This window comes from Lutjanus erythropterus, chromosome 17 (genome assembly GCF_056507025.1).
Source record: "Lutjanus erythropterus isolate fLutEry1 chromosome 17, fLutEry1.hap2, whole genome shotgun sequence".
Lineage (NCBI taxonomy): Eukaryota > Metazoa > Chordata > Actinopteri > Lutjaniformes > Lutjanidae > Lutjanus > Lutjanus erythropterus.
In genome coordinates, this window is record NC_139333.1 from 36,655,096 (window position 1) to 36,670,971 (window position 15,876).

General features: G+C 41.3%; 1 protein-coding gene across 3 annotated transcripts in view; it reads left to right on the forward strand.

Annotated features, from left to right (window-relative positions):
* Positions 1-3,775: 3,775 nt before the first annotated feature.
* The window catches only part of ccdc57 (coiled-coil domain containing 57), a 54,765-nt gene continuing 42,664 nt past the window's right edge, over positions 3,776-15,876 (forward strand). For 2 of the 3 annotated variants that reach the window (XM_084740904.1, XM_084740905.1), the window contains exons 1-7: positions 3,776-3,921; positions 6,647-6,769; positions 7,692-7,835; positions 10,183-10,291; positions 11,502-11,603; positions 11,738-11,895; positions 11,999-12,073. In XM_084740904.1, coding sequence (XP_084597030.1) covers positions 3,776-3,921; positions 6,647-6,769; positions 7,692-7,835; positions 10,183-10,291; positions 11,502-11,603; positions 11,738-11,895; positions 11,999-12,073 — 857 coding nt within the window. Of the gene's footprint in view, positions 3,922-6,183; positions 6,538-6,646; positions 6,770-7,691; positions 7,836-10,182; positions 10,292-11,501; positions 11,604-11,737; positions 11,896-11,998; positions 12,074-15,876 lie in introns of those variants that run through there. The other variant, XM_084740906.1, reaches the window with a different exon arrangement.

Sequence of the window (15,876 nt, forward strand, 5' to 3'; positions counted from 1 at the left end):
CGGCTGATGTAATTGGCAGCCGTGATGTAATTCATGTTTTCATATTTGACCAACTGTATACTGTGAATTGCTGTAATGTATTTCGTTCTATCGTTTTAGATGCAAATATAAATGTATCTGTAATCTGATCACGTCTTTTTTATGTAACTGTCATGGAATAGTTACCTTTTTTGTATCCAGACTACATAATCCCGTTACATGTAATCCGTTATGTGATATATATGAAAATGCTTCTCATTAAACTGACTAAAATTGTCCTACTGTCTGTTCTCTCTGCTCCACTGACGTGTTATGGTTTTTAATTGTGATTTAAAATAGACAAAATAGTAGTAAATATAGCAACGCAAACCGTGTCGAATTAATTACAAAAGGTCATTTGAGTGCAGTAGGACCAGGAACCACTGTGTATCATTGTAGCTGGGGAACAATTTGACAGACGTTCCGTTGCCATGGAATCCATCTGTATCAAGGAAGAACGGGCCAAGTTTTCCTTAACGTTAACTTTAGCTCGTTAAATGGTGTTGATAACCAGCCTGAGCAGTCAGAGGGGTGTTTGTTAGCTCGCTACAAGTCGTGTGGACACGACTGGACGGTCCCCATCCCGCAGACCCACCGAGTGCTGCTGCAACTACAGCTGCCGTACCATGGTAGAGTTAACTGCTAAATGCTTTTGATTCTCTCTCTCTCTCTCTCTCTCTCTCTCTCTCTCTGCCTCTCTCTGCCTCTCTCTGCCTCTGTGTGTGTGTTCTGGTTTGCGCACGTTTAGTAGTTTGCAAAGTGAGTGGGATCCATTTACACAGTGTTCCCCGGAGCCCTTCATATCTTGTGGAAACCAAGCAATGAACTCAGACCAACCTGCTGCCTCACATGGACACCTCCTCACTTAACAAAGTCTTACTTAAAGGGATAGTTCACCCAAAACTGCAAATTCAGTCATCTACTCACCCTCATGCCGATTGAGGGTCGGGTTTATTTTGTTAGTCCACGAAACATTGCTGCAGTTTAACAGGAAAACAGCGTTGATTAATCTCCCAAACAATGTAGCTAACAATTGATTTAACCTCTTTCCATGACCTGATCAGCCATGACGGTTGTTTTAGAATGAAAGTCATCAGGGTCTGAACAGTTGCGCTTGAGCTTCAAAAACTGACCAACTGGAATATTGTCCTTTAGGTGTCTAGGATGATCGCTATTACCATGCAGTATTGAGCTGGATTCCATATCCTTTCGGTAAATAGAGGTATGAATGGTTCCAGTTTCATCCTTATGTATGGTTAGATTCAAAAAATGATTTTATCAGAGCTGTGTTCACAGGTGAATTTGTGTGTCCACTCCTAAAACAACATAATGTCATCAATGTAACATTTATATAGTTTTATCTTTTTTTTTATCTTTATGAATGGTATGAGATGTTATTGTAGCTGTTCTGGTAGCTGTTCTGGTAGCTGTTTGGAGACAAACATCAGACACAATGTCCAGTTAAAGCAGATAGTATTATTGCTTTGCTTGCTGTGTTTGAAAACGACAGCCGTAGGTATACGTTTGGAGCTAAACACATTTATGATTCACAACACAACCTGTTCTGAAGGTAGTGAAATTTGCCACCACTTGATTTAATGTGAATAGTTATGTAATGCCAACATATTATTGTCAGTACCATTAAAAGCACTGAGTTTGGTACCCAGCCATCATTAAAAGTAGTGATTTGTGCAAAAGGCATTCACATACATTAATACCTGGAGAACACATTGCCCGTTCATGTTGACCAAAAAGTTGCTGACATTATTGAAAGTTTTTGAACCAGCACTGCTGTAATTTAGAATTGAATAAATACAAACCACAATTCTCTTACCCTAGTGTGCAAATCTGGACAAGAACAATTCTGAGGCAGTGGCGATATAAAATCTCAATATCTTTTTTTTCACCATTTACATTTTTACTCAGACATCTTCCAAGCTATAACAAGAAAGTCCAAAGTCTTTTGATAAATAAGGTGAACCTGGTTGTGGAAGGGACTAGAATTATTCGTTGTCATGACAACTGTAGGCTCTTTCTTCATGACTTTTGCTTTTGAGTGGAAAACTCTCACAAAAAATCTGTGAACACTTTTATTTCATATTGTCGGCAAATGACCATAATATAAGAGGAATAATCAACTTGTAGGTGTGCGTTAAACAGTTTGAAGTCACGATGTGAAGCCCTTTAACCATCTCTCTTCATTGATTTAATGTAGGTGGTTGTGGTTTAACACTTCTCCAACAAAGGTGTGAGTTCTTCTATAAGACCTTTGTGAAATTCCCCTGGGTATTCAACAGTCCCTGGTGACTTGTTAATTTTAACTTTATTCATAATGTCTTTTTCTCTGAAAGAAGCCACCATCACTGTTGCCTCTTGTTGTGATATAGATGTTAATTTTAGGTTTGAAAAAAAGGGCTGCTAATTTGTCCTTTTTGCGATCGGAATTGGGGTTGTTATACAGATCTTCATAGCATGATGCAAATGCATCTGCTACCTCTTTTTGGATGTGACACTCCCTTTTTAGATTTAGGATGAATGAATCAAGGAAACAACTAGCTCTATTCCCCATTTCATAACATTTTTTGATTCATGAACTGTTGTTCATGTTGTGATTTCCAACTTTGTCTTTTTCTCCAAACAATCTATTTTATGGCTAGCTGGTATTTCTATTATTTTCCCTCTCAATACTGATTTAGCTCCTTCCTAGATGGTAAGACTTACATATTGTAATTTGTTTTAAGGTATTTATCCTGTTTAAGATCCTGAACTACGCTGGGGTCCATTAACAGTGATATATTCAATCTCCAATATCTAGTATATTTTTCCCATCCGAGGTTAATAGTAATTACTATAGAAGCGTGATCACTTTTTGTTATTGGTTCGTATATACAGTCCCTCCAGGAAGTTGCAATGTTCCACTCACAACAGTTCATGCAAATTTAACCAATCCTTGTGACTTCTGAATGACCTTGCAATTTTGTCCAAACTTTGCAACTTTTCCGTTAATTTGACCAGTCATTTTAGCTTTCCGCGAGTTCCACCAATCAGTACAGTCCCCCCACGCTAACAACATGCATATACGTCTCAATGAACCAACTCAATGTTGTATTATTTACTTTTTTTGTATTTAGTATGTTTTATTTTGTCTCAGCTACTGAAGAGAAAACAAGGTTTGTCCCTGTTATCGGCATTGATCAGTGCTGATCAAGTCTGACCTCCAAAAAGCTTTTGCTTCTTTGTGGAATACACCCCAGGTGCACTTTTTCATCCACAAATAAATACGATTTTGTTAGAATTTTTGTAATCCTGAGCTTTTTTGGTAATGTTACCGGACACTATGCAAATGTAAAATTCTTTGATGGAAGATTTTTAAAGGATTTTTTCTCATATTGTAGAATTTGTCTATGTATTGGGGAATGACTGTAGGAAAAGTACTGATATAGTAAGTAAAAAAATCATTTAATGCATTTCTAACTTATTTCTAACTCTTAAAATCTCATGCACACACTGTAACTCTACCTCCCTTGTCTGTTTTCTAAAATGTTGTTGCATTTGCTGTTTTGTTTGTGGTGTTTTGTAGACTGTTGTGTTTTCTGTTTTAGGTAGAAAAAAAAACTTTTTTCTGAATTCATGGGGACTCCATTATGTGTAGCTCAGAAACATAAGTAAGGAAGTAAGCTAACTATTAGCATGAATACTGTGCACTGCAATGCATGATGACATGTATCGTGGTATCTCATGGGGTGGTATCTCCAACATGCAGTCAGACTGGGACAATGGACTGAGAGGCCTGGAGGCCCAGCTGGCCAGTAAGACGAAGGAGTGGCAGGAGCTTCTGGTTGCAAGGGTTCATGAACTGGAGAGTCTCCTCAAAAAGGCCCAGGGGGAGTCCTCATCCCTCAGGTACCATGTCTACGTCCACCTCACATCAGAATAACAGTAAATGTGAACCTCTACTGTGCACCTCAACTTTTAACTGGAAATACTCCCATTAAAAATGAAGATTTGCCAGTGGACAAAGTACATGGAACTGTTGGTTTGTTGTTGGGACAGAACACAAATATTTTTAGTCTCACTTCATTTGTTGATTAAAGCACACTGCATAAGTGTGGAAAACTGAAGTAACGTCTTTGTGAAATGGCATCAATTTGAACATTTGAACTCTGAAAGAGTTGAACAAGTTACCAAAGAACATATTTCCTCACCAGTGTGACTCAATGGAGTCTATCCATACAGATAGCTTTTGCTTTTATTTGCACAGGTTTTGTAATATGTATCAGAGATATATCCAACCCAACACAATGGAGGTCTGTGGATTATCAAAAGTAACCAGGACACTGTGTCTGCAAAGACACATTCATACTGCATGTTACTGAAATGGTTAAATGTTATTTTTCAATGCTGCAGTCCGTCCGCCTCTATTGTTTTAGGTGGAGGCATAAATCTCAGAGACAGATATCTCTCTGGCAAATAAAATAAAACAATACGTATGTCATAAGTAAATATTGAACATAGTTCAGGCACTGCTCACAATCCTAGCTACATCAGCTGGTATCAGCTACATCAGCTGATTCCCTTCTAAGCATCCAATTGGCAAATCTCATACAGGGATCCCTATTTAAAGGGATAGTTCACCCAAAAATGAAAATTCAGTCACAATCTAGATAATGGCTGAATTTTCATTTTTGGGTAAACTGAACAGGGTAACTAGCCACTTTACAGCTCACCTCCACCCTAGCTTCTCCTTTTTGTGCTGTACCCACCTTAATCTATGCCATTTCTGCTTTAAGTGGTACAGTGATTCTGGCTCTGTTCTAACCTAACAGGCGGCATTTGCTGCTGCTCTTCCTGCTGTAGGTTTTCCACATATGTAAAAAATTTCTCTGACTGGTCAGGACCACACTGAATCAACATATTTTTTTTAATTTAAAATACCAGAATCAACTTTACTGACAAAGTATGTGTCTACACGCAAAAGGAGGAAACCAGGAACTCTGGTTTCTTGTGGCTCTCAGTGAACTTACACAAGAACATTACAACATTGGGCCTCAGGCGAAAACCACTTACATACACTGATTTGTTAAGTGGCATGTAAATAAGGGAATTTTTCTCATATTTAGAATTTTCTCTTATTGTAGGCAGCCTTTGAAATGGATGGACTGGATGTCTTGGTGTCCCAGGGACAATACAAATAGCACCTGAGACACAAAGGTACAGACTCTGGAACAATTTAGGGACAGTAGAGGAACTTATTGTTATAAATGAAATGATTCCGTTTGTTAGTTGTTCAAATTTAAAACATTTGCACTGGCATTGGATTATAGGTTGGCTTATTTTAGTTTGTTTTGCTGTCCTTGTTTTAACAACTGGACCTCATGCAATAACCATTTTGTATTCTCTCTTTTTCTGTGAGGTTTGCTCATACACATGTTCTGCGCCTGATTCACTAAACTCTCTCCTTATCCTGTTGGAAATAGAGACAAAACATGAACTGTAGCAGTGTCAGCAGTGCTTTTAGAGGACCCAAAATAATAAAAAAATATTTAGACAGCTCCCAGCAACATGTCAACAGAGCATAGCTGTACTGTTCTAGATGTAAAGAGGGAATAGTTTGACATGATTTTAAAAAATGTCTTTTTAAAGCAAAGTGGCCCATGACTATTGGGGTGATACATGACCCATGACACAGACCTGCGTAAAAACCCAGAGGCAGTGGAGTGCTCCTCCCTCCACAGTTTTAAGCATATTCAGCCCCATGTTGTTGTGTCTGCACCAGAGAATCCCTTTCCCATTGGTGCACGGACTCATCCCTGCCTCAGATGAGGCAGGTGACCACTGCAAACTTGAGGGGTTTAACAGATGGCTCTCCTGGGGTGCAGTCACTGGCGTAGGCTAGAGGAAGAAGAGCACCAGCAAGAGTGCACATTCCTTTGAGGGCGCTAGTGCTGACTGTTTCCCTGGCCTCACCTGCTCTTTCCTGTCTGTCACGACAGTTGGGGCGGACACAGTGAGCTTGGCTGAACTTACAGTGGGGGACTTCTGGTATGAGGGAGTTCAACACGTGCTTTTGGCCCTGCATGAGGAGGGGAGGTGTAGCAGGATGTAGTGTAGTGTAGATGTTGGCTGCATCAAACTGAACCACAAACTGCAAGGGTTCCAGGAGGGATAATGTAGTGTCCCTCGGGTGGGCCGACATCAGTCTCTCATGTCATGGTCTCTCATGACCACAGACTGACACCTTGACAGTCATTCAGCAGGGGCTGGGAGTCAGGATGATTGAAGACCATATGAACCAGGAGGGGACTTTAAACAGCCCACTGATCTGTTGAAGATCTATGTAAAAGAAAAAAGAGAAATGGCTGCATTATATCATCCAAACTGCTACAATTCATCTCTCACTCATGCATTCATACACTACCATACAAGATACTCGTCAGGCCATCAGGAGCAATTAGGGGACCTGTGTTTTGCCTTGACATGTGGACAAGAAGTGCTGGGGATGGAATCACCAACTCTATGGTTAGAGACCAATCAGATCCACCTTCTGAGCCAAAGCCAACATTGAAATGTATTTCTTTTTGAGTACAGTGATAACCAATTATTGATTCTGTGATGCTTCATTTGTCAGAGAACGCTACCAAAAACTGAGGGAAGACTTCCAGTTTAACCTTGCTATCTTAGATGAACGAGACAGAGACCTGGAGAAATATGATGCCATAACTGCCAGAGCTCTGATGGTGAAACACAACAGGTAAAATTCATCTGACCCTCTTCAGTCCAAATTTATGGAAGGTATAGTTTATGTATGATGTTGGACTGTGTAAAGCCTTACACAGTCATTTTGTTCTGTGTTTCAGATAGCAGAAAGAGGCAGAATTAGCTCACCCTGGTGAACACCCAGTTTCATACCATCATATAAGAGGACAAATCCTTGAAATTAGTGTTATGTAATCATGCATGTGCCATTCAATGTGTGGTGGAAAAGCATGAGAGACAAAGTCAGAGCTGTATTCTTAAATGTGTTGAGAACAACTACTGTTTGTGTTTTTAGGTCATTGTGTTTGGAGCAACAGTAATCTTGTTGAAAGACATTACAAATATAACAGAATGACTTGAGGTTGACATGTATATGGTGTATCATTGCATTTTGGATGTGAGGTTAATAGTGCTCAGTTTAATGTTGATGAAGCGAACTGTCTGAAGAGTTTTGAAATAGTGAAGTCTGTATTGGGAAATACATTAAAGGGAAGGTTCACCCAAAAATGAAAATTCAGTCATTATCTACTAACCCTCATGCTGACTGAAGGCCGACTGTTCTTTCCATTTGAAAACTGATGACCATTCACTTCTTTTTCTTCTGCTGCTGTTTTTATTATTGCCCAATTATCATTGATAGATTTCTTATTTATTCATAAATATGATAATCAGCTGGTCATTTCAAAAGAAGCAATCATTTCATTTCACTGTTCCTTTGATTCATTTGTCTCATGGAGCTCAACATGGAATAAAGCACTGTGCTGTTGAGATGCAGGCAGGCTGACTTTGTGGCACCACAGCTCACCATCCTAATGCATTATAATACAGAGTCTAGGCATAAGGAGAATAGTAATGGCCCCAGCAGGCACAATGACTGTCTCAGTTAACTAATACTGAAATACTGCTCTTGCTTGCAGACAGGAGGAGCTGAACCAGCTCCACATACAAGTCGCCAAGCTGGAGGAGCAGAGAGCCAGAGAGATTGAGGAGAGACAGGAGGAGCTCAGGGAAAGTCGGCACACTGCTGCTCAGTACAGGCTGCAGCTGGACCAGCTCAAGCAGTGAGTTGGGGGTTGGGGTGCTAAAAATTTACCAGTGTACCATTGATAGTCAAGTGAGTCTTTATTGTTGGAAGAAGTGTGAGAAGAAGTGTGAACAACAGAGATAAACAACTAAGGAGTTGATTTACTGAAGGTTTGCATGTGTAAAAATGTGTAGAAACTTGATATCACCCGCAAACAAATATGCAAACTGACCTACCAGTTGTGCACACTGAGGATTATGTCTTTCAAATATGAAAGACAGCAGGAACTGTCTGTTTAGTATGTTTGCCTTAATAATTATGTGACATGGGACATTTCTACCTTGGTGTGCAAAATACTGGGAGGAGAAAATGCTAATAGGTTACTTTAGTGCACGCACTGCGATTTATCAAGCCGGAAAATAATTTGCAGTGACTGTATTTAATGTTTTTGAAAAGAAGGTGCTAATTGGCCCAATGGTGCACACAGATGGCTGCTGTTATTGTGGCGAGGAGGAGACAATGCGATTTAAAGTACTGTTGCCCCCACTACGCCAAAAAAAATTGGGGCACAGACACGGAGCAGGGGAGAGACAGGTAAAGTGAATATAATGTTACTCGAGTTTAAAACAACTTATCATGTTACTGTAAGTGCAATAAAAGCTTCCCAACATAGTAATGTATTAATGTTATCCATCTAAAACCACATGTGTACAGACTATGCATGCCCACCAATACCAGCCATCATAGTGACTTGGCAATCACAAAGTGGCTATACCCTAAAGCATATCTTGCTATATCGTCTATTTTACTGTTACTGAGACCATCAATTGCAAAATGAACATCATGCTGTATTAAAGAAGAAAGTAGCAGTTGAGACCGTAAACTCAAAAGGAAGCTGTTTAGTGAGGTCATACATTAGCTGATAATAAAGCAGAGGATAAAGCAAAGAATATGTAATGTAATTGTAAAACAATCCCATAAATCTTACAAACTCATACAGTTATTACAAACCCAGACACAAAGTTAGGACACTGTGTAAAATGTAAATAAAAGTAATATAATGCAATATAAACATAATACAGTGATTTGCTTTTTGACCTATGTTCAGTCAAATACAATTGAAAGACAAGATATTTCATGTTCAAACTGATAAACCTTATTGTCTTTTGTAAATACTGTATGCACTCATCCTGAATATGATGCCTGAAAGAAGTCAAAGGCATCAAATTCAGAGTGTATATTTACCAAAAAAAAAAAAGTTTATTGATTTGAACAGTAAATACCTTGTCTTTGTCATGGTTTTGTTTTTTTGTTGATTTCCTGTTTTATTTTGGTAGTGTCTGGTCCTCCCTCGTGTGTCCTGTTTTTACTTCCTGTCTTTGTCTGTTTTCCCGCCTTTTGTGTTCAGTAATTGGTTTCACCTGTCTTTGACTGCCCTCACCTGTGTCTTGTTTTCCTCCCCCTCCCTAGTGTATTTAATCCTGTGTCTTGTCCTCCTTTCTTTGTTGGTTCATTCACTTGTTCACTTGTTGTCTCCGTGCTTACCAGTGTTCCCTAATGTTGTCTTGTGTATGGTTTTTTGGGTTTTTTTCTCCTGGCCTGGTTTTTTGGATTCACCTGCCTTGTTTCATGTAAGCTTTGTTGACCTTTTGTGGATTAAATATCTTTTGAACTCTCCTCTCCTCCTACTATTGTCTGCATTTGGGTCCTCCACTTTGTCAGACGTAACAGTCTTTACACTGTATTCAGTTGTATGTAGGTGGAAAAGGATTTGCAAAACATTACATTTTGTTTGTGATGTTTTACACAACATCCTCCTTTTTTGGACTTGAGGTTTTTAATAAATGTTATTCATCCTACTTATTTTCACAAAATCACTTTATTAAAAGTTATTTTTATTTGATTCTCACAATTTGTATTTGAAAATGTTCTTTTTCCAAAGTCTATATTTTTCCAGTAATTGATTTCTTTCTTAATTCCTAATAATAATCTCAAAAACATTTTTTGTTTGCCAGTCACTGCACTGCTCTATATTCATTCAAATTAATTTTCTAATGTATAATTTCTTCAGGTAATATTAGACACTTTGAGTCAGCATACTTCGAAGCCAGTGTGTCCCTATTACATTCTCAGATGAAGCCGTGCTGTTGTTCTTTTTAAAATGAATGCTGAGGACTTACTGTGCCTTTTTCATTAGGGCCTCTATGCTGCGGAATAATGTTTCACCTTTTGCACTAAATAGGGAAAATACAATTTGGTGGAACTGACCCAGTAGGTGGGTGGTCACAGACCTGTGTAATTGTGAGGCACAGCCCACAAACGTGTGTGTGTGTGTCTGTGTGTCTGTGTGTCTGTTTTTTCCCCTTCATGTGGCTGTTTGGTAGCTCTATGGCTGGTGAAATTCACAAGCAAACAGAGATGTTCAAGAGGATGAAATGGGATTTGCAGTGCAGGATACAAGAGTTGGAAGGAGACCTAACACTACAGAGACAGGTGAACACACACAAGTACATATACACACGTTTATCCCTCTGACAGTCTGCAACTCTTTTGTCTGTGTGAAACTATAATGGCTTCCGCTAGCTCCCACCAAAATAAAGAATATATGAATATGACATGGTAAAATAGTGTAAAACACACTGGGCGAGTGACACGTGGACAGCTATACCACAAAGTAACTCTACACATATGCTCTACGTCTTGTGTTACAACCTTCTGCAGTTGACTCTGTCTCCTGGAGAACCATCCAGTCTGCAGAACTGAAATAAACAGTGGAGCAGCCACACATTCAGATGGGATCAGCAGCTGATGAACTCAGACAAAAGTTTGACTGGAGTTTGTAACACTGACATTGACACCAAATTAACTGTAATAAACTGTGTGAGGAAATGGTCCAATAGTTTAAGAACAACATTTGTCATCATAAAACTGCAAGGAATCAGGGGATTTCACTATCTGCAATCCATAATATCATTAAAAGATCCAGAGAATACAGAGAAATCTCTGCACTTATGAGGTAAGACAAAAACCAACATTGAATGTCTGTGACCTCTGACTCCTCTGGTAGCACTGCATTAAAATTGCATTAAAACCACATCATTCTATAAAGGATACTACATGGACTTTGGAAAAACTATTGTCAGTAAACTTAGTTTGTCACTACATCTTCAAAATGCAAGTCAACACTCTACCATGCAAAGATATGTATACACGTATGTATATACACACACATATATACACATACATATATATCAACAACAGCCAGAAACTCTGTAGACTTCTCTGGACCTGAGCTCATCTGAGATGGACTGACGCATCATTCTTCAGCCCCCCCTAAAAAGTTTGATTCTTGTTTCCAATATTTCTGTTTTCATCTGTTTTCAGAGGATTTTTTCAGCTTGTCTTTTTTTTTCTTTTCTTTTCCTTCCACCTCCATCCCATCCACTGTGTGTCACTGCAACATTGAAAATGTTGGACAATGTTTAGACTAGAGAGCAAGTGATCTCTTCTTTATTTGTGCTGTAATGTGATTTAGGGTTGCACTCTCTAGCAACAAATCAGCTTTGTTTGGTACAACACTACAAAATACAAAGTGGAGGATGGTAGGGACTGAAATGCACTTAGTGATGATATGTTACATTATAGCAATAACACCTAAATCTCACAATAATGTCATCTCTAATCACTGCCCTCTGCCCACCAGGAAATGACAGCAGCTTCTGACAGTGAGCTAAAACTGCAGCAACATGAATTCAGCTTGAAAATGGATGAGATGCGGGCTGTAGTGCTGTCTCATGATCTCAAGGTAAGGAAAGTAAAAGGATGGTGTCTCTCAGTAAACAAGATGTGTCAGTACATTAAAATGATGACACCAGATTAAATGTGATCTAATGTTGTCATCATCACCATCACATATCATGTGTGTTTGTGTTTGTGTAGGTAAAGCTGCTGTCTAAAGAGGCTGAAGTTCACTGCCAGGGTCAGCTCCAGGCCACAGAGGCTCTCAAAGCATCTCAGGAGTATTGTGAGCAGATAAAAACACAGCTGCAACACAAAGAGCAGGAGGCCACAGAGCTCACTGCTGTAAAGGACTACAGGTGTGTGTGTGTGTGTGTCTGTGTGTGTGTGTCTGTGTGTGTGTGTCTGTGTGTGTGTGTGTCCGTGTCTGTGTTAATGTTTTGTGACCATCCTCTGTCTCAGGATAAAGGAGCTTGAGAATGTGCTGAAATGGATGGAGACCAAACTGAAGAAGGAAGAAGAAAACTACATTAAGAAGTGAGTCATTAATAACAGAAGGCTCACAATCAAGCAGTCAGAGGCAGCTGCTGGCATCGCCAGGTAAACTGTTAAAGGGATACTTCACCCAAAAATTAAAATTCAGTCATTATCTACTCACCCTCATGCCAATTGAAGGTCAGGTTTCATTTTTCAGTCCATAAAGCACTACTTGTGTTTCAGAAAATTCTTATTCATGTCTGCCATCATTGCAACTCTGTGCTGTCTGAATTTGATCAGAATGCTGAGCAGATTGGGATTTAAATTTGGTCTAGTTAATAAACAGTCATTCAGAGAGTGACTTTCTCTCTCATGAGAAGAGGCATCAGACACAACTCGTAACTCGTTGTTCTACTTTCCCTAACTACTGGATGGTGTGGCAGATAGTACACTGTATTTTCTGTCTCAGAATGAGTTACCTCTTCTATCATTCCGTCTGCTAGATATTCTTGAAACACTTGATCATATCGGTCATACAGACTGACTGACTTAGTGCGATACAGTACTTAGTGGCCAGTTTTGAATTATCTTCCCTCCAAGGTGAACAAACTTCATATCTACTTTGTTTGTTTTTTACTAACTCCTCGAACTTCTACACTGCATCTGTCTCTGGGCTCTTTACTGTGTCCATGTAATTTCCAGTGACTCTGTCTCCCAGAAGATGTGCAACTGGTGAGTCAGTATTTGCTCCTCTCCTACACTCAGATGAAAAATATCCACATCTACAGGTTCAGTCAACATTCAGGACAGGGATGGACCCAACACCTTGAATGAACCATCCAAATGTTCTCTCCACAGCAACTAGTCCATTGTCCAGTTGCTCTGTGTGTTCTGAGACAACATTCCAGTAGTGGTCTTCGCTGATTAAAATCCCAAGGCCTTCCATTTCCATGCCTCTTACGGGAGTGTCAGCAACCTGTAGATCTTTAGCTTCAAGGGATTGTTATATTTTTTTCATCTGCCATTTGCAGTTTTGTGGAGCATACAGTTGGTGTTTCCAATAATTCCACATCAACAGCTTCATTTGTATTTAAGTTTCTCAAACTTGCTTTCACCTTTCTTGCAGTTGCTCTTTTGTGAGTTACAGAGCCAAATGTGTGCAACTTTATTATCTCTGTTCCCACAACTGACAGGTTTAAAGCTCTAGATATATCTTCACGAATAAAACTGTGTTGACTCCCCCATCTAATAAACCCTTCACAAGCTGGCTTTATATAGGGGTATCTATCCATACTGTAGCAGTTTGTAACAATATAGCGTTGCCTTCTGAGCTACCTGGAAAAACTGACACTATAGTGTCTGTGGGGGTGGCTTGTTACTTTTATCATCTTTAGCACGTTTTGATTGGTGGTTACAAACGGTTTTATGTCTTTTGCCAAATACTTCACATCCAATACCTTGCGCTCTACAGTTATACGCAATATGTCTGGGGCCAAGACATATAAAACACCTGCCAAATCGTTTCAACTTTTACTTTTACATTCAGATAATTTGTGATCAGTCTTTCCACAAAACAAACACTCACTGTTATCATTTGGAAAGCTGCAGTGGGTGTTGTGGATTCAGTGTATGACCTTCTCATTCTGTTCTCCTTCTCACGGCCAGCATTTTTTTCCTCTTCTTATCATTTTCTTTCGAGTAAGATTTGCCTTTCTCTCTCTGCTCTTCACTTCCAATTTCAAGTCCACATTATCAGCTTTTAGTTGGGTGAAGTGAAGTCATCATACAGTTTGCGCAAAAACACTACATCTGTGGCCTTTCTTACAGGAGACATATTCAGTAACTTGTGCATTTATGCATTTATCACCAGGTCTTTGCAGCCAAATTGACTAGTAAGCATGTTTGCACTCATCATCATAATTATCACCAGATAATGCAAGACCTGTGACTGCACTTGATGCTGTACCAGTTAAAAATTACTTCAAGTAATTGAATTTCTCTGTTTTGATCAAACTTTGGTTAGTGTTAGTGTTTCATGACTAGTTTTGGGAGTTGTGTGACTTTGTTGACTCTTTGTCCATTGTTCATCTGACTACAAGAGCTTGTGCTACTTTTTTTAACGGTTTACTAACATTGACGTCAATTGTTACTACACCGTTAAAAAAAGACAGTAAAACAGAGCGTGCAGAGCCATCCACAACAGCTTGAGAGACCTCGGGTGGACGCCTGGGGTCAACCCAAGGAAGCAGAGCTGATCAGGAGGGCGACCTGGGGGCTGGCGGCGAAGGCGAAGGCAGAGCCCCTCTGGAGGCTGGCGGCGAAGGCAAAGGCAGAGCCCCTCTGGAGGCTGGCGGCGGCAGCAAAGGTGAAGGCAGAGCCCCTCTAGAGATGGGCAACGAAGGCGAAGGTGAGACCCCTCGGGCGGATGAGCAGGCGGCCGGCGGCGCTGGCAAAGGCGGGACCCCTCGGGCGGACAAGCAGGAGGCCAGTGGCGCTGGCGAAGGCGAAGGTGGGACCCCTCAGGTGGCCGAGCAGGAGGCCAGCGATGCTGGCAAAGGCGAAGGCGGGACCCCTCTGGCGGCTGGCAACGCTGGTGAAGACGAAGGCGGGTCCCTGAAGGAGGCCATGGATGCACCCAATGGGAGACGCAGTGATGCCTGGGTGACTGGAGGCAGCTGCAGTTCAGGATGGCCAGGTGGTGATAGTGGCTCAGCCGGAGCAGGAGCTGGCGATGGCTGTGGCCATGGCCCAGACAGAGCAGGAACTAGAACTTGCGGCGATGGCTGCGGTGACCCAGCCGGAGCTGGAACTGGAGGCGATGTCTGCGGTGGTGGATGTGGTGGATGTGGTGGATGTGGCAGCGGCCCAGCCAGAGCAGAAACTGGCAGTGGCTGCAGTGGCGGCGGCGGCCCAGCCGGAGCAGGACATGGCTGTGGCCCAGCCAGGACAGGAGATGGCTGCAGAGGCCCCATCAGAACAGGAGGCGATGGTGGTGGCGACCCAGCCGGAACAAGAGATGGCTGCGGTGGCCCCACCTGGACAGGAGGCAATGGTGCCGGCGACCCAGCCAGAACAGGAGGTGGCTGTGGTGGCCCCACTGGGACAGGAGGCGATGGTGGCAGCGACCCAGCCGGAACAGGAGATGGCTACGATGGCCCCACTGGGACAGGAGGTGATGGTGGCGGCGATCCAGCCGGAACCGGAGATGGCTGCGGAGGCCCCACCAGGACAGGAGGGGACGGCGCTGGGCAGCGAAACCTCCGTGGCGTTGGGCAGCGCAATCCTGCGTTTTAAATCAGTGCAACCTAGGATGGCAGAGTGCAACTGATCAAATTCAGCGCATGCCTTTTTTAGCTCTTCTACGACGGAAAAGTCTGCTGGGTCCATTTTTGGTTGGTTTGTTCTGTTACAATTCAACTAGGTGGAGGACCCAAATGCAGACAACAGAGAGCAGAGCAGTTCCAAGAAATTTAATGATTAACAAAAACACACAAAGCTAACACCAATGTAAGGGAGCGAGTCTCAAACAAGGCAGAGAAAAACAAACACAAAAACTTACAAAGCAACTAGAACTCCAAGAGATGCAGTAATCAAAAATCCAGGGAAGAAAAAGCCCGGACAAGAAACGAGTACGAACCAACAACAAGAGGGGACAAGACACAGGATTAAATACAATAGGGAGGGGAGGGGAGGATAACAAGGCACAGGTGAGGGCAGTCGAAGACAGGTGAAAATAATAGGTGATCAAAAGGAGCGGGAAAACAGACAAAGACAGGAAGTAAAACCAAAACACATCAGAGAGGAACAGAAACTACCAAAATAAAACAGGAAATAACCAACAAAATCCAACACCGTGACATCAT